Consider the following 19,390-nt stretch of genomic DNA (forward strand, 5'->3'; position numbering starts at 1 on the left):
AAGCAATCACAGAAGACAGGAAAATTTTAAATATATTTAAACTATCATTTAAATTAAAATTAATTACATATTTTATATTGTACCTAACACACATGATTTACATAAAATTGAGGTAATTTTAAATAAAAATAAAGATTTACTTTCACAACATCCAAGTTTTGGCAACTGTAACAGCAGCTGGAGAAATGTACTGTTTTTTAATTCTTCATATTTATTACCTCCACCTTCCCATTCATCAAAATATAAGCCTTTGTGAACATCCGTTGTCATTTCGGGTGCATTAAACAAGATACTTGTGTGGTCTAAATCAAAATATATAAATATATTGATAATAAAACTTGATACTCATGAAAAATTACTATATATAAGCACAAACTAATTCACAACAAATTAAATAAATAAATAAAGATCATACCTCCATTATGAAACTTTACACAAACAGAAGACACAGCTGCTTTGACAAAAGATATATCAATGTGTTGCAGAAATGATGATTTAATATCATGCAGTTTAACAAATATCTGTGGAAGACCTAGATGTAAATATTCAAAACAGAAATTACAGTATGAACCTGCGATTGATTGCAGCATGGAAAATTTACCAAAATTATGTTAAAGATACAGATTAGTTAAAAAAAAATGTTTGACAGTTACTTTGAAATTCTAATTTTTATGCAAATTTAACTTTTCGCATCTTATTAAATTGGTACTTGTTACGAGTAAACAAATGAAAAGTTAAACACAAATAAGAAAGACAAAATTAAAGTTTCAAAAATGAATTTCTTGTTTATTTGTGATAATATTTATGAGGAAACTCATTCCGAATTTTACTGGTTAAGTGCACAAAGTGTCTTAAGTAATACTGGTTAATTACATCAGCTCAAAAGGTAACTTTGGTGGCCCTTTAATCACTGCTTGATTCTATTGCTGCAAAAGTTATTTTATCAATACTTTTAAGTACCACACGCTTCCACTGCTGAGAAACTAATTACGGCAGTGATATGGATGCTATGTTTTGATATCTGTCTATCTGTGGTGGAAGCAATTAAATGCTTGTGATACAGCCTGAAAGACGAAAAATGTTAATCAAGAAAATATAATATTCAGCTAGTTTTCTATTTCATTCCATTTGCTAAGACCTGGAAAAAGGTACAATCAGCTTACGTCTTTTTTAGACAAAGGAAGACAGCACGGCAGGAAACTATATGTGGCTTGCAGAAGCAAAACTAAGCAGGAAAAAATGGTGCATAATTGTAGCAGTGTTATTTATAGTAAAAACTTTCTTTAATCTGATTGGACAACAGCTGTTGCACTGCAGCATGATTACATAAACATGAAACGGATGAATTTCCAGATGACGCCCTTAAAATTCCAGGAAGGAGATGCAACCAAATTAAAACCAGGAATTAAAAATACAAGTTCAAGTTAGTAATTTTGAGCTTCATATCTTTCTATCTGACATAAAGACACATACACACAGAATGAAGCCCGAAATCTGTACGTCCAATATCTGGAATGATTAAATTAATCTGGAACTCCGGACCACCAGCAATTTTTTTTTTTTTTTTACTTTTTACACTATGCGCATTTGACATTTTTTCACAATAAAACACGTGGAGAGCTCGGATTCATAATTTCCCTTCGGCACTTAACAAATTATCTCCACACTGACGAAATAATAATTTATTAGGATAAATCTGCATTATCATTTAATTTGGATTGTGGCCTCTTTATGCATACCATAAATCTCACACTGAAACATTCTGTATTGAAACACTGTTGATTTTACAACTATTGAATAATTTACTAATTAATTTATTATTTAATAATTTATAACCCTGGCGAACTGAATAATTTACAACCTTAATGCCAACCTGGTAAATAATTTATTATTTCTTGCTTTCATTCGCATATGACCTTCAAAAGCTTAAATTTTCAGTTTCATTCCCCAGTACCAGTTATTAAATATCAGTAAAATGACTACGTTTGCGTCACATATACTAGCGATCATCTACAAGCTTAATTTTAAGACATGCTTAATTTGAAAATAGTTATTCAAAATGTGTTGAGGGAAAATAATTTATTCAAAATGTTCTGAAAATTAATTCATGTATTCAAACATTTTGAAGAAAGTTTATATTCAATAAAAATAATAAAATAATGGGGCATTCAATATTTGGTTGGATAATCTTTAACTAAAATTATATTTTTCATGCACTTTGACATGAATTCAACTACTTTTTACTGGTAAGAAAGTTCTATTTCTTTCATTCTTATGTAAGGATTCCTTTCAGTCGAACTTTCAAAGAAATATTATGTTTCTTATTCTTTTCTCCAAAATACAAATTCCATAAAATTTCAGTGAATATGCAGAAGTTTTGATAATTTCAGAAGAGTTGAATATAACCACAAATGAAAATTTAGGGTTGTATGTTTAGGATTGTTATTCTGAGTTATGAATGAATCCTAAATGAGTTTGAATATATTTTGCATTCCAAGATTCCAAGTATTTATATATTAATACTAATCCATATTATTTTGGATAAACACCAAATTTCTAATTTCAAAAACAGCAAAAACATCCCCAAACCATAATGCCACTACCTCCATGTGTAATAGAAGGCAAACAGGTCTTTTGAATTCAATTTTTAATTTGGCTTTTCCCTCATATTAATTTTTTTATTGGGACCAGGTATATTACATCTTGACAGTTCGACAAACATAACATTGTTCCAATATGATAAAACTTTGCTTACTATAGATTTTGCAAATAACAGGCATATCTTCCTTGTTTTCTTAATGACAAAGAAGTACCTTCATGCCTATCGCCTGTTATATCCATGTGCCTTAAATGACTTTTGTAAGTTTCTTAGTTTACTTTTATTGCAAACGATTCTTCTAAATCTGATGAACATTTTACAATACTAATTTTTGTGTATTGTCTGATTTTTCATAAAATGAATGTGTGATTCCTTGGAGTTAGCTTAATGCCGTCCAGACATCAGTGCATGTTTATCAGTTCCATGCAATTTCCATCATTTTATAACATCAAAGGTAGTTAAAAACATTTTACATAAAGGGTGCTTTCTAATTCTTTTACCATTTTTAAAAATGATTATCATTAAAATTTCTAACAGAATTTGCCGTTAATATGGAGCGTCTTGCCATATTCACTTCAGATATGGAAATTTTAATAATTTAACTAAATAAGTAAAAATTTCCAAATGCAGATGATAATTCTTGTGAAATATTTTCCCTTGAAACAAAAATTATAGCAAGAAGCATCGCCTACCAAAACATCTCATCATAAACTTGGAGTGTCTGAATTATGTGAGCTATTAATTGACACTTTTTGAGCAAACTATTTTATTACAAGAAATATTTTTATGATATTTTTTTACAACAAGCAAGACTTAAAACAAAGACAAAAAATACAGTAGAAAAAATCTGAAGTCTTGGTTTTAATATTTAGTACAAGACCCAAGCAAATAAATTGCCAAAAACAATTAAAGCAACCATAATTTACAAAAACTAAATTTCCATCTTTGCACATAATGCTTGTTGTCTTTGACACATAATCACATTTATTACTTTCATATGCAATCTGGTGTTACTCAAAGCTTTACTTTTCCATTTTTGCTTATTTTACTGTTGGGTGCTTAACTTTTGAAAGCCAATGAATTTTTAGAAAAACCTGCAAAAACTTAGAGCTTTTTTTATTCAAAATTTCTTAAGATATACAAGAATTTATATAATGGCAAGCTTTAAAATTTGTGATGTTTTGTATCAGCTATAATAATGCCAGATGTGATTTATACATTTTTTTACAATCTGCAGTAAATTAAAACAGTTATTTTAAATTTCCAAATAAACTTCTACTGAGGATTATTCATATGGAATTTCTTTATTCTCATTTTTACTAATGATGCAGAAAAAATATTTAATTACAATATATGAAAAGTTATTTTCTAAATTTATAAAGAATATTAATCAAAAGTTTTTTTATGTTTTCTTTCTTTCTTTCTTCTTTTTTTTAAAAAAAGCTTAAGTTTTTATCTTGGCCATTTTATATGCAATGAAATTTATTTGCAGATTTGAAAATGGTGTATTACATATGTTTTTAATACAAGTATAATACTTCTGAATACCTCAAATAATATGCCAAAAAAAATTGCAAATAAAACATGCTGTCTTCTACTGTGTGAATGTTTAAAGATAGCAAATGTACTAGAATATCAGATTTTTCTCTTGTTTTCTGTGCGTAGCAAATACAACACTAATTTTTAGATGTTCTATGTCCAAAGATATTTTATGGCATTAACTGCATAACATATTACATTAACAGACTGTTGCTTATATTTGAAAGGGTGCTAATATTATCAAAAAGATAAGATTTAGAATACTATCTTTTTAAAAGTCAAACTATGATACAAACAATCAGTCCTATAAAGATCAAATTAACAGTCAACTTATGGAAGTTCAAAAGTTATGTGAAAATTATCTGCAGCTATTTTGGATCCAAGAGGACATAATCTTTATCAAATAAATATAAGAAGATATTTTTTAATAAAAACTGATCTCATTTTTTATCCTAAAATGCATTGTCCTGTGCAGCACATTTTCATAATGAGCTTAAATTCAAATTTGGAATGCATTTGTCAAGACCATATCCTAATCATTAGTAATATAACAAATTGTTACATTTATTTTTTCTTATTATTATTTTGGTTACATTTACTTTATATTAAAATTTATTAAAATTCTCGTGAAATGATTAAATTTAAGAAATTCTCCTTTTTTATGCATATATCACTAACTCCATATAAATCAAGGTTTTAACACCTGCATTTCTATTCTTTCCATCAACTCCATTAAAAAGTACAAATTTAGAGAGCTTTACTAATGAATGATAATCTAAATTTATAACAAAATAACAAAAATGATTAAATTGACAATCATTGGCACTGTATCTTTCACATCCCTCCTGAATGGATAAGTACATTGGTTTTTTTGGCAAGTTTTTCTTTCTTTTCTTTCCTTTTCTTTTTCTTTTTTTCTTTTTTTTTTTTTTTTTTTCTTTTTGGTAGTTTAGAAATTTATGTTTAAAAGTCATATATATTAATCTGTTTGTTACTTGAATATGGCACAGCACACGATGGCTATATATCTAAGGGTAGGAATAACTTCATGGAGGACTTTTCTGGGGGAAAGTGGTTCCTATTCCCATAGCACATGGAAAAATTACAAAAAACAACCATGCAGCCCGCTCATTCACCTGGGTTGGACTCCAAGACGAATTACCAGGATTAACTAGTCTTTAATCACTTAAGGTTCAACAGGTACCATGCTTCACTAGTCTGTCTTTAATCACTGCTGGGGCTGCTTAAATTAGGAGTCAGGTTATCGGTCTATAATTTATTATTTGATTTGCAAATACTTGAAATATTATTATATTCTCAGGCATAAAAGGCAAAGTTTAAGTTTTTTAATGCACTAGTTTTTAAACTACCAGTGTAAATGAACATTTGGTTATATTTGCTATCATTGTATTCACTCAGTGATCTTGGAATCTAAGATAAAGATGGGACAATTATCTCATTGCATTATTCACACTGGGAAGATTAAACTGGCATTTAGGCAACATTAGGTTTATCTTACTAGCTGAGGTGTCAAAATAATTCTGCAGTCTTAAATGTTTCGCTGAATAGTTGCCTTTTCAATAACTGAGAATTAAGCAGACAATTTTTAGTCTCCTATTGTTTAGTCAGAAACTTAACATATTGTAATGCATATTTGTATTGGTCAATAAGAGGTCTGGCGAGGCTTTCTGTCCCAAAAATAAATATGAGTAGTCAGCCAGCCAGCCAGCCTGTTTTCCAGATTTGTCTTCTTGTGATTGTTTTTTATTCCCAAAAACTAAAGTGTCCTTTCAAAGGAAAGGTTTTTTGTAAATAGGAGAGATAAAAGGAATGTGACATTTCACTTTTAGAACCATGCCAAAAAGACCTTTACAAGCCTTCTCTTTATTAACCTGTTTGTTGTCGAGACCAAATTCCATGCAAGAATGGTTGCCAGAGTATTAAGGAGGTTGTACTACTACTTGCACTACAGTTTTGAGGGAGAGTATTCCAGGGGGATGGTCCAAGTGTCTCCCACCTCTATCACCAAACCACATCAGAGGACTTTTGGTTCGCCATATATTTAGAGTGCCTCCATACTGAAAAGTCACTATACATTTACAAACCTCCATGCCTTTTCCGTGATTTGAACACAGGCCCTTTGGTATGGCAGTCAGAATCACTAGCCACTATTCTGTCTGTGCGGATAATTACCTGTTGTATTCGTATTAAGACAAGAGGTTGCATCAGTATAAACTCTGCAACATTACTATTTTTTAGTACACTCTAATTACTTAATTGCCATGTTGGGAATATATACTATAATTACTTGAACTTCAATTAACTGAAATTTTTATGTAATGGTTGTCAGAAAAAAAGGCATTGCTAGAGTTTTCAGCATCTGAGAACTGAAGATTTTGTGCACTACCCTGTTTGCCAAAATGCAATGGGAATGCTGTGCCTAGAGATAGATATCTCCATTGCTCCTCTCCCAACTATGCCACTGGTTGGAAACTACCTTTCTAAAGGTAAAGATATAAAAGAAGCATCTTAGGCGAATATGAAGGGCAATTGTTTTCCAAATGAATGGCCAAACAAATTTAAATTACATTGAAGAATATCACGTCAAAAGATAGTGAAGAATCCAAAGATGTCTCAGCTGAATTCATTGAAGCTTGGTTTATTTGATGAAGGCAAAGCACTCAAGGACTATCTGCCAAAGAGTAGGGATACCTTCATGGAGACCTTTGTAAGGGAAACTGGCTTGTATACATGCTACACAAGGGGAAAACCATGAAAACACCCATGCAGCCAGCTTGTTTGTGGGATTTGAATTTCGGGCCTAAGTACCAGTGTTCAGTGAATTTACCACTCAGCCGTAGGGACCCCATTCATTGAAGATTCAAAATTTATCCAAAGAATTACATACTTGGGCCATCTCTATTGATTACTTCTACTAATAAAACATATTAAACAGCCCTTTTGGATAACCATTAAAATCTGAACCTTTCAGAATATTTTTAAAATTTTTTAATTTCTTATTTTATTTATTTATTTATTTACTTTTTCTCGTGTAATTTACCTTTTTTATGTTATACTGTTTGATTTTTACAATTTAAGAAATGAAAAATTCGAACTCAAAAATGGATGATATTTTAACAAATTAAAAGTAGAATGATAAAATTGTGCAAAGAAATGGCATAATGATAAAATTGTATAAAGCAGTAGAAAATTGTGAGTATGAATATAATTCTAAATTAAAATGATGATTACACGTTTCTCTGATTTACAGTAAAAGTCCAACTATTCAGAATTCTAGATTTTAGAAATAAATTTTCAAAAAATTAAGAAAGCGAAAATTAAGAAAGAAAATGAGAGACTTGTTATGCCGTTATAGAGCTTGTTATAGTATTACTGGTACTGTTATGTTATCGGAACCAGATTCAGATATCGCCAAAAGCTGATGATCTGGTTTATCAGTTAGAGCATAAAAATAATCACCAAAATACGTACAATACAGTTTAGTTGAAGAAAAATTTAAAGGAAAAAATAACATAATAGATATTCGTACAGTTAAAATTTTTTAATGTAAATTACGCAACTTACCAAAGAAATTAAATGGAAAAAAAAGAGAGAATTTAGTTAATTAAAATTAATGTGGAGTCAAGAAACTGTGGATATCATTTAAAATGTCTCAAAAGATTTGCATTTTAGAACACTGCTGCCGCCACATTAATTCAAATAAGAATCTAATTGGTTACATTCAGTGTCACGTTGAAGTCTGTTTAGCGCTGTCCTGTAACTTTTCAAAAGTTTGAGTATGATAACTAGTATCGGGACCGATAAAATTATACTTATGATTGATGCAAAAATGTTCAAATCTGGATCTTCACAGCTCTATTCCGGTGCTTCTTTCGAACTGAAATAGAACTTCATTTGGTGGTTTTCTGCGCTTTCTTCCAGAATGAAAAATTCCACATCCCAGAAGAAAATCACAAATTTTCAAATCCATGGTAAATGCAAAAATAATAAAAACAAATGTGACCATTACGTCTTTAAAATTTGTATTCTCATTAAAAATTTTGAAATGCATTCTCTTACTTTTTTAAAATATAAACATTGTAACAATTTTAAAAGTAAACATTGGCGACTTCATAAAAATCAATCTCTTGGCAAGTTTAGTAGAACAGCTCCCGGTAACAGAACAGTACCCCATTAGCATGTACATAATATATGGAAACCTGCCTTCCATGAGACACTTTAAAGTTACAGGTTAATTTTCCTCAAAGGCACAATATATGGCTTTATTAAAAATAGATAAACAATCATGATGCAACAAGAAATATTACGACAAGCAGTTTAAGGTTTTAAATGTCAAATCTGTAATTTGTATCATTTATTATTTAACTAAATAAAGACCTATTTTTTTAAACTTCTGCTGGAATGAATGGCACAAGTTTGGCGACATCTTTGCCAATTTTCATGTTTAAGGTTTGTGAAGTCAGCTTTTATGTCCGAGATACATTTCCCTTTCCCCTGGAATCTTATATAATTTTAAATGTAGGCTATTGAATTTATGCTGGTAAAAAATAAGATAATCGTTTTTATAATTTTAGACTGGAAATTATAGTCAACTATACAGAATTTTCACATATCTTGCACTCAAGCACTTCCAATGCTTCCTGATAATTGCAATTTTGCTGCATATATTTTCTCTGAATGGACCATAAAAAGATACATTAACTGCGTTTTATAGTATTATGCAGTTTTCAAAGTCATTGTGATGAATGCTGGGTCACAAATTAGTCGTTCAAAAGAAACACAATTCAAATAAATAAAATCAAATTAAAAAAATATTTATATGAATATATGCTTAAAGTTCTCAAGTCCGAATGAATAAATAGAATTTTTTTAATAATTACTTGAAGAAATATAATTCAACATTCAACTATGTGACTCAAATAATTACAATGAAATTCTTAAGGGGGGGAAAAAAAAAAAAAAAAAAAAAAAAAAAAAAAAAAAAAAAGATATCTTAAAAATAACAACTGCAATTAAAAAATGTAAATACACAGAAAAATATTTTCAATGAGGAAAAAATTCTCTTTCTGCATTAAGGAGAGCGAAAGGGAAAATAAAAAAGTTAACTTTAACCGAAGGGTTCACTAAGTGAGGCAGAGAGAGGGAAAAAAAGTGCCAAACAACATTCTTGAATTACTCCTAAAGTTCTCACCTAATTTTACAAAATTGAAAAAAATAATGAAATCAAACATTTCAAAATGATTCTTGATAATTATGACTTTTTGTCACAAGTTGCCTTAAAAAAATGTCATGTATTTGGATCCCAATGGACAGCGTGTAGTTTATAAATGGTTCTTACTGTATACAGGAACTACAATGCTTTATACAAGGATTTTGCATCGAACAATAAGGGGTTTTTAAACAGATCCCTGAATGTGAAATGTTTAGAATTATGAATATATTAACCATGAGAACAATCAATGCTATTAATAATTTTAAAAATTCTGAACACTATACGCATTTAAAATTAATTAGATGTTAAAATTTTAAAAATCTAAAGGATTTACAATTGAAAGCAAGATAAAATTTTGCAAATTCCTGCGAGAAAAATTAATGAAATGTCCCGTGATGCCTTCATAAAACATATTATTGTAGCAAATTAATTATCCAGCAAAAACAAAAATTGGAGACAAACTGACAAATTGAAGTGATTTTTAATGTTTGTTATTTACAGCCACAAAACACAAAAGTAACATACCCATGGCCAGAAAGTAAAAAAAGAAAACATTAAAATATCATATTAAAGAACGAAATAAAAATCAATGATTTTTGGTATTTTGTTGAGATGGTTTTAATAGGAAAACTGCATAACAAAGTTCCTAATAGGGCGAAGAAAGCTAAAAATATTAGAATATTGCTGTTACTAGTGCTGAAGCTCAAAGAATAATATATCCCCAACAAGATCTTTGATAATATCATCACTGATCAGCATATTTGAGATTTAATGACAATCATTTTACATGGAAAATTTTTAATAAAATTTAATCATAAACCTTATTAATAACATTTTTGAAAATTCACCACTAGGTATTAGAATCTTATAGGAGATCAACTGATGTGAAAGAAGAAAGTAATGTGTAGCAGATTCTTGCATAAATTGTAATTAATTAAAATCATTCATTATTTTATGTAACTGCTATGACTTTTTAAAGATTTTTTTAATGTTTTCTTGTTTCTGCATAATTTTTTTTCTATAAAATGAAACATGTAATTAAAATTTGCTAACCTATTTATAAAATAAAATGTAAAAAAAAAAAAAAATGTATTTGTAAAACTTTTCATAGCGTACCGGTGAATCTGCATGCAAAATTCACGAAGCTATTATAAAATAATTAGTTGATTTAAATCACTATTCAAAGCATGCTTTTGACAAAAATTACATATTGAAATAAAATAAAATGTTGCTCTTTCATCTATATTACAGAAATTGTTTTTATGTTAGAAAGTTAAGAGATGGTTTTATGCATTTTCAAAGTTCTTTAATCAAGAACTCCCAAAGACAGACAAAGAGAAATGTTCTCTTTTAAACAAAGCCAAAGTGTTAAGTGTTCAATTCACATAATTTTGAACAAAACATGATCAAAACTTGTAAATAAGCTTTGTTACTTTCAATATATTAAAAGGAAAAAAATCACACGTAATCGAGACTTGAAAAATATGCAGGTTTAAAAAATTCAGCATAAAAGTAAAATATCTATTTTGGAAATTTACATGATCAAAATATTTGCAAAAAATTTAGACAAATGTTTGAAGATTCAGACTTAAGAAATTAAACAGATAGTTGTAAAATGAAAAATGCTGCTACTTCTGAATATTCTTGCCTAATTTTTTTAAGGATTTTCCCTGATGTAGTAAGGTAAACTTCTTCCTTCCCCACATGTCTTTATGGCAAAATTGAAAAAAAAAAAAAAAAAAAAAAAAAAAAATCTAGCTACCACAGGAAGGTTTGGAATTCAAATTCCAGTGAGGGGTTTCCCAACTTAAAAAAAAGGGGGGCAGCTAAGACTGAATGGCAAGTGGCACCCAAACTAAAATGCGATGGACTGATGGATGCGATAATTCATCACCAGCACAATTTGGCAATTAGATCCTTTCCTCCTCACTCACCCTTTAAGTGGGAGGAGAATGTATTTTCCCCCTCCTTACCACATGCCTTCATAATGTAACTGGAGAGCATGTTCAGCTAGCAGTCAGAAGATTCAGAAGTTCAGAGTTTGAATGACAGCAAAGGCATTGCACATGTTCCATGTTTCCTGCTTCAATAAACCTAGTGGTCTTTACAATGTTAAGGAAAACTGTAAACTCAAAAAACATAGTACAAATAATAAAAAATTCCTTACTATTTGATAATTCCTTGGCTATTTTCAGTTTTTCAAGTCCTGCAGGATTAAAGCAGTTTGCAGTCCATGACTGGTAAATACTGATTACTTCTATAAACTGAGTTTCAGAAAGCTGCATACTTAAATTACCACATTCAACAGAACTTTCTTTCAATGGAAGATCTTTCTGACAAGTCCAATTATCTGGACACACTAATGACCTCGAGAAGAGAGTCAAGCTAGTATTATTAATGATATTAGGCAAAGAAAATACTTTTTCACTCTCTTTCTGTAATGATACTTCCAATCCAAAGAGCTGTAAAATAAAAATAACTAGATTAGAACTTGTCACTTAAGCATATCTTCTAAATACATAAAACAATTTCTGAAAAAGTGTATTCAGATGAATAATTGAAAGAGTAAATAAGTTCAAGAATAGTCTTACTAAGCACACACATTTGCAACAAACTGAACTTAAGAACTATGGCTCAGTTTATCTAAGTGCTAAGATATAAAACTAAAAATGAACATTACAAATACTTGCAGCAACCTTTACAGAATCAAAAGTTATACTTTGTGATGTATATTTAAAACGATTGTAACTGTAACGGCGTTCATGCTATGCTATTCTGTTGTTATGATGCACGTGTTGTTGTGCTTAGCTTAATGTCATGTGAACTCTGTTTAAAAATATTTGAAAGCATAGAAGTTATTAAGTGGAACAAACTAAACAAGAAGTTACACGGTGTCAGGAGCAAAATGGATTTCAGACCACCTGCTCTGCTGACATGCTCCATCAGAAATGTTAAAGAAAATGGAAAAAAATGGAAGCAAGAGCTAGAAATCTATTTACTTGCAACGGAAAAAGATGCCAAGCCAGATATGACTAAAATTGCAATTCTTTTGAATTTACTCGGTACTGAAGGATTCAAAATTTATAACACATTTTGATTTGAGCCACCTGAGAATAAAGAGAAGTACGAAGAGGTCTTGAAGTCTTTTGAAGATTATTGTTCACCACGGCAGAATGTCGTATATGAACGTTCCAAATTCTTTTCATGTAGCGAGCAAGAAGGGCAAACAAATGGATGTTATATCACTCAGTTAAAAGACTTTAGCTTCAACTTGTGAGCTTGCTAAACAAGAAAATGGATTGGTTCACGACGGTATTGTATTAGACATTTGGGATAGGAGTCTGACCGAACGTTTGCTTCGAGAATCTAACTTGGGATTAGAAAAAGCTATAGAAATAGTCTGTGCCGCTGAAACAAGCAGAGAGTAACTCCGGAACATGAAAGATGATCCAGCAACTGTGAACAGCGTGAAGAAATATAGAAAACAGCAGCATCAATCAAAACAGTCATTGCCCCCAAAGTTGTCATTGCAGCAGAAGAATAGGGCTGCAAGAAATACGGAAGAAGGCACAAATATCGGGACTGTCCAGCTTTCGGAAAGACATGTGTGAAATGCAAAGTAAAGAGGCCGCAAGGTGCCCCAAGAACATATATGAAGTTGGAATACCAAATTCATTATTTGGTACATATAATGAACATAGTGTATGTGCTGACTCTGTAATCATAGATACACCAGTAAACGGGCATAGTGAATTTAAAATGAGTGCAAAATCAATCAAAGAACTAACAAATTCTATTGATGAAGTAAATACGGATATTCACAAGGTAAGTGAAACATGGGTGAAAAGTATTAAATGTATGTAAATAACAAGTCTTTCAAGGTTGATTTTAAGTTAGATACTGGTGCAGAAGTAAATATTTTACCTTTATATGTTTTAAATGATGTTAAACTTCAGCCTAAACTTAATGAAACTGATTTGTTCTTAACTGCATATGGTAGTTTTAGGTTAAAACCAGAAGGTACTCTTATAATTAATTGTTCAACTGAAAGGCTTAAGAATGTACCTTTACAGTTTTATGTTCTTGATGTAAGATCTAAGCCTATGTTAGGGTTTAACAGCATTAAAGCTAATTGAAAGGATTGATTCCTTAAATTGCAATATCATTAATAAAAATGATTTAATTGCTCAGTATAAAGATGTACGAGGGTTGGAACTTTAATAGTGGCAACTATTTATTTACAAGGAATACAAAAGTGATTCATGTCATCATGTTTTACAGTCCTTCAATATAGTCGCCAGCATTGTGTACAACCCGTTTCCAACGATGTGGAAGTCGCAGAATACCTGTAGCAGCACCTGTTTTGTTGATAGTTTGAATGGACCGGTCTACTGCCGCAAGAATCTCAGGAACAGTTTGGAAACGAGTGCCACGAAGTGGTTCCTTCATCTTAGGAATTAAGTCATAGTCACAAGGGCTTAGATCTGGGGAGTATGGTGGATGATAATGCACTTCCCAGGCCCATCGCTTGAACGAATCAGTCACAGCTTGCGCTGCATGCGGCCGAGCATTGTCATGCAAAATGAGAGGAGCGTTCTGCAGAAAGTGTTGCCGTTTTTTTCTCAAAGTTGGTCGGAGATTGTGCTCCTCCAAAAATGAGCAGTAATACTGCGCAGTGACGGTCTGATGTGGGGAACGGTATGAGTTAGGATGACACCATCACAGTCGTACACGAGAATCACCATAACTTTCACATTGCTGGGGTTCTGACGAAATTTCGAACGTCGTGGTGACCCGTGATGACACCATTCATTTGATTGGCGTTTCAGTTCTGGCTGGTACGATCGGGCCCAAGTCTCATCCAGCGTAAAAAAGCATCTCCTTAGAGCTCATAGCGCTCCAGGTGGGTTCGGGCAGCATCGTATCGTAGCCATTTCTGCATTTCCGTCAATTGATGTGGAACCCAACGTGAAGCAATTTTTCTCATGGACAGGCGTTTCTTCAGAATGTGCAGCACAGTCATATGCGCTAATCCTGTTTGTCCAGCCAGCTGATGAATCGTTTGCAGGCGATCACTCTCCATTAGTGCGGCAACAGCTTGCACGTCTGCATCGCTGACACTCGGATGACCTGGCCGCAGCATGTCTGCCACATTTTGGCATCCTTTATTGAATGCTTTCACCCATCTTGCTACAGTTCTGTAAGGCAATGCAGATTCCCCGCAAGCCTCTTGAAGCCCTTGATGACACTGTCATGCTGTACGACCTCTGGCACATTCAATTTTTATCCAACATCGTTGTTCTTGTTTTGAAAACATCCTGACAACACTTACTTTAGACCGCGAGCTAATACAAGGATCCGTTCTTCGCATCACTCTGCATGTGCGTAACATAGGCAGGACGAGTCTTTTTGCTGAGAGGTAAGGTAGGTATGTAGTTTATGTGTGGTATATGCGATATTCTTTGGTTTTGTTGCGTAGCGTTTTTTCAGCTGTGTTGCCACTATTAAAGTTCCAACCCTCGTATTTACAGTTATAGGGCAATTTCCTGATGAACCATATCATATAACCCTTAAAGATGATGCAATACCAGTAATACATCCCCAAGACGTGCTTCTCAGGCTTTACAGCCTAAATTAAAAGATAATTTAGATAAACTTGAAAGAGAAGGGATATTATCGAAAGTAAATAAACAAACTGATTGGGTTCAAAGTTTGGTTACAGTTGAAAAACCTAATGGGAATCTTAGATTATGCTTGGATCCTAGAGATCTAAATGGAGTAATTAAAAGGGAACACTATCAAATTCTTTCTCCAGATGATATAATTTGTAGGTTAGAAGGTAAAAAAAGTATTTTCAGTTGTAGATCTAAAAGATGGATTTTGGCATGTACCACTAGATGAAATTAGTTCTGAACTATGTTCGTTTAATACCCCTTATGGAAGATATAAATTTAAAGCTTCTAAGGATTCTTCTTAAGTCAAATTCAATCTTTAGTCAGATCTTTGTACAGAAGTTTAAATTAAAAACACATCAGTCAAATAATTTCCCTGTTCTAATAAATATAGTGCTTGAGAACTCCTACATGCATTCTAAAAGCTTCATGTTACATAAGAATCAGGTAGCTTAAGTACTTTCGAACCTTACATTTTGCTTAAGAAATTTTAACTAATATCATATTTATGCACATAATAGTCGCACTTCCATTTCGAAATACAAAAATAATCATCAAAATTGTACAACATTGGATAGTAAATTTCCCTGCATAATAGTTGCACTAAGACTTTCACAACAAAAAATTGGCAAAAAAAGTGGGGTTATTATGCAAGTAAACACGTTATTATGCATAAAATAATCCAAATTCTTCTATATGCACTTGTTACGCCATCAGCTTTTAGATACTAAATTATCAGTAGCATGAAATAAGTTTTGTTGTAATTTATATACATCTAATGCAAATTACCAATATGATGAATAATATGTTTAAAATTATGATAAACTATGGTATTAAACTTATTTGAACTTAGTATTCAATTTAAAATTGTGAAAGAAAACTACATATACTCCCCTCTGAAATTTATGCATTTTCATAGAGCCTTATCATTATCTCATGAAATAATTCCAACACAGAAAATATTCTGAGACAAGCAGAACTGGAGATGTGATGGCCGTGTAATCTTTGAAAGGTCTAAATATACTCCAGGTACATGTAGTACCTAAATGTACTACATATATACTTCATATATATATATACAGGGTGATTATAATTAAAGTTTAAGTTTCAAAACGCTATAAAAAAAGAACCACTCATGGAAATGACATCAAATTTGAAAGGAATGTTATTGAAGAAGGCGGAAAGCGTATGGCAGAAGAAAAAATTTAGTTTCAAAAGTTAGCAACAGATGGCACTGCAAGCGGAAGAAGACGTAAATTAAAATTTTAGTTAAATTTCAGTGTTATAAAGCTGCCAGGTACCAGGTTGTTCCTCATTTCGCGTCTCAGACGTTCGCCATGGGTGTTTCACTGCAGGATCGCGTCTGCTGGTAAAGCTGTATTACAAGAATGATGATTGTGCAAGAGTAGCTCTGCAAACATTCAGGACACTGAAGGGTATAAAAGAAGGCGTTGGTCCAATGAGTGTCGTAGGTCTAAAGAAAATGATGCAAAAATTCGAAACGACAGGTTCGTTTGATGTGCAATCTGGTAGAGGGAGAAAACGAGTGCATTCGACGGTAGTTGAAGAAGCGGCCACAGCATTACAAGAGGGGTCGGCCGGTGGTGTGCAACCGTGCAGTGCACGAGAAATTGCCTGAACATTGGACAGGCCTACGAGCGCGGTGCTGAAAATTGTACGAACATCCTGCAATGCTATCCGTACAAAATTGGCCATGTGCAGGAGTTGCTTCCGTCTGACTTGACAGCTAGGGAGACTTTTGCGTTAGAATTCCTGGCTCGCATGGAAGTGGATAATGAATGGCCGTGGAAAATTGTGTGGACAGATGAAGCCCATTTCCATCTGATAGGATACGTGAATACCCAGAATTGTCGAATATGGGCAACAGAAAATCCACTGGCAACGCACCCCGTACCACTTCATCCTGAAAAGGTCACGGTATGGTGTGGCTTTACGGCATCATTCATCCTACAACCGTATTTTTTCGAGCAGACGGGTGCTTCCGGTCCTGTTATCGCAACCGTCACTGGTCAGAGGTATGCATCGATTTTGCGCAACCACGTGATTCCAGCTCTGCAACAGCGTAGATGTGTGGATGAAATCATTTTTATGCAAGATGGCTCTCCTCCGCACATTGCACATCCCGTGAAGCAGCTGCTGAGGCGCCATTTCGGAAATGCTCGAATTATCAGCCGTCATTTCCCTACAGCCTGGCCGTCCCGATCGCCTGATCTTACTCCGTGTCATTTCTGGCTGAGGGGATATCTGAAGGATGTTGTGTTCCGTGCTCCAACTGCAAATTTAGCGGAATTAAGGCACGCATTTCGCAACACATTCTGAACATCACCCCGGAGACACTGCGATCCGTTGTGGAACATGCTGTTTGTCGCTTTCAACTTGTTGCACACAACGGTGGACACCATATTGAACATGTTTTGTGCCAGTCTCGCGACAGTTCCGAACTGCTTTGATGAATGGTTCTTATGCGGTATGTCGCCGCAAAACTCTTGAAACCGATTTGTTCCTTTCAATGTGATATGTACAGTCATGCAAATAGTTTTACGAATCATTTCTTGTTTATCGTCGTGATTCTCCCGCTTACAGCGCCATCTGTATGAAAACTTTTGAAACTAAATTTTTTCTTCTGCCATACGCTTTCTGCCTTCTTCAATAACATTCCTTTCAAATTTCACATCATTTTCATCAGTGGTTCTTTTTTTATAGCGTTTTGAAACTTAAACTTTAATTATAATCACCCTGTATATATATTATACATATGAAGTACTTATGTATTACACTTCTCTGACAGACTTTCTAAATAAGTAGAAACAAGAGAAGACTATTGTAAAGCCTAGAAACTGAAGTAATCAGTAGCAGTCCAATTTTAAATGTTTCACACAAGACTAGTATTGCATCAGATAAAGGGTACACAATTTTACTGTTTAACTAGAATTTTGAGAAAAACATGTTCACATGTTTTTTCTTAGAATGCTAATTCCCAACATGGTGTTCCAATTTTGGAAAATCACTGATTTTACATGGAATTCTTTTGGATGGGCTTGCAGTGGTTAAAAATGTGTAGGGGATTTCTTCAACTCCAATGGATTCATTATTCTCTGTGTTCTGAGATTAATTAAATTCTAAATGAATGAATTAAATAAAGTTAAATGAATTATAGAAGAAATGCATAAAATAATTTAATTTTAATCTCCTATACCTTTCTCTCAAATCTGTCACAGCTATTCACTGAAGTTCAGATGGCTGAGAAAATGATACATTCACAGGGATAATAAATAATTTTGCAAAGATGAAAATAGAAAAATTCAAGCTTTAACAAATCAGGGCTTTATTAAAATTTATCTATGCTAATTTTCATCATCAGTTTTATCAATCACATGAGTCAGCCACAGTATTACCTTACTTACCAAAACATTACAGCTGATGACAGCTAGAAGAGAATTAGGTACCTAGAGATATTAAGTGAAAAGGGAAAGGAGAAATTTTATGTAGACAAATAATTTTGTCTATGGAACTCCTGATATAAATGTATTTTTTAATGTTAGGTAATATATTTTTTATATTATAAGAAGGACATATTTATATATTTTGAAAATTTTTGAATAATTCATATTTGCAAGCTGTGTAAAGTCTACTGTACTATTAGTGTGATATCTTGTATGTTTATCTATTATGATGTTTATTAATCACACGTTATTCATTTTTAAAAATAGCAAATAATAATAATTATTAGGATAAACTTTAAATCGGTGCAAATTTTACATAAAATTCCTATTAATTTAGCACTTCTCTCTTTGATCCAATATTTTGCATACTTTTTCTGAAGCCTGTGTTTTGCATAGACGCTTTCTTTTTGTATAAATTCATTTATCATTTACATATCCCACTGCCCGAAACATCTCACAAAAATGTAATCCCCAAAAGCAGCAAAGTTGAAATAAAAAACCAGTTGATGCCATTAATGAGGTTTCAATTCAAATTCTCCTTAAACTTTGTTGACCTAAAAACAGAGAAAAAGGAGAGAGGAAATTTCATAATTTTCTTCTAAAAAGATTCTGTTAGCATTTTCCACCTGAGTACTCTAGAAGCAGATGCTGATATTCCTTGATAATTAGTCCATCCGAGTAAAAATCATTGTCATTCAAAAACTCTTGAATTTATTTGTCTCATTTTTGGAGTGATGCAAATCACAGAGAATCAAAAGGGGCCCAGATTTTTTTTTCCCTTCAGGCGGGCCCACAAGGTCTACTTATACCACTGCTTGTACTTTCTCTTTAAGCAGAACATTTACAATGTTTTTAAATTTTTTATAATTAACTGTATTTTTTA

The 19,390-nt window shown here is 32.2% G+C and overlaps 1 protein-coding gene across 3 annotated transcripts in view; it reads right to left on the minus strand.

Moving 5' to 3' along the window:
• Vps13B (vacuolar protein sorting 13B) overlaps positions 1-19,390 on the minus strand; it is a 352,214-nt gene that overhangs the window by 251,839 nt on the left and 80,985 nt on the right. For all 3 annotated transcript variants that reach the window (XR_015038688.1, XM_085808080.1, XM_085808081.1), the window contains exons 11-13: positions 11,539-11,833; positions 416-532; positions 141-302 (exon numbers count right to left, since the gene is read on the minus strand). Coding sequence is in view for 2 of the 3 variants with exons in the window: in XM_085808080.1 (XP_085664206.1) it covers positions 141-302; positions 416-532; positions 11,539-11,833 (574 nt within the window). In the remaining variant the exon portion in view is untranslated. The remainder of the gene's footprint in view (positions 1-140; positions 303-415; positions 533-11,538; positions 11,834-19,390) is intronic.

Source organism: Stegodyphus dumicola, chromosome X1 (assembly GCF_044657685.1).
Source record: "Stegodyphus dumicola isolate Sdum_Otavi_A_Nest chromosome X1, ASM4465768v1".
In the NCBI taxonomy this organism is placed as follows: Eukaryota; Metazoa; Arthropoda; class Arachnida; order Araneae; family Eresidae; genus Stegodyphus; species Stegodyphus dumicola.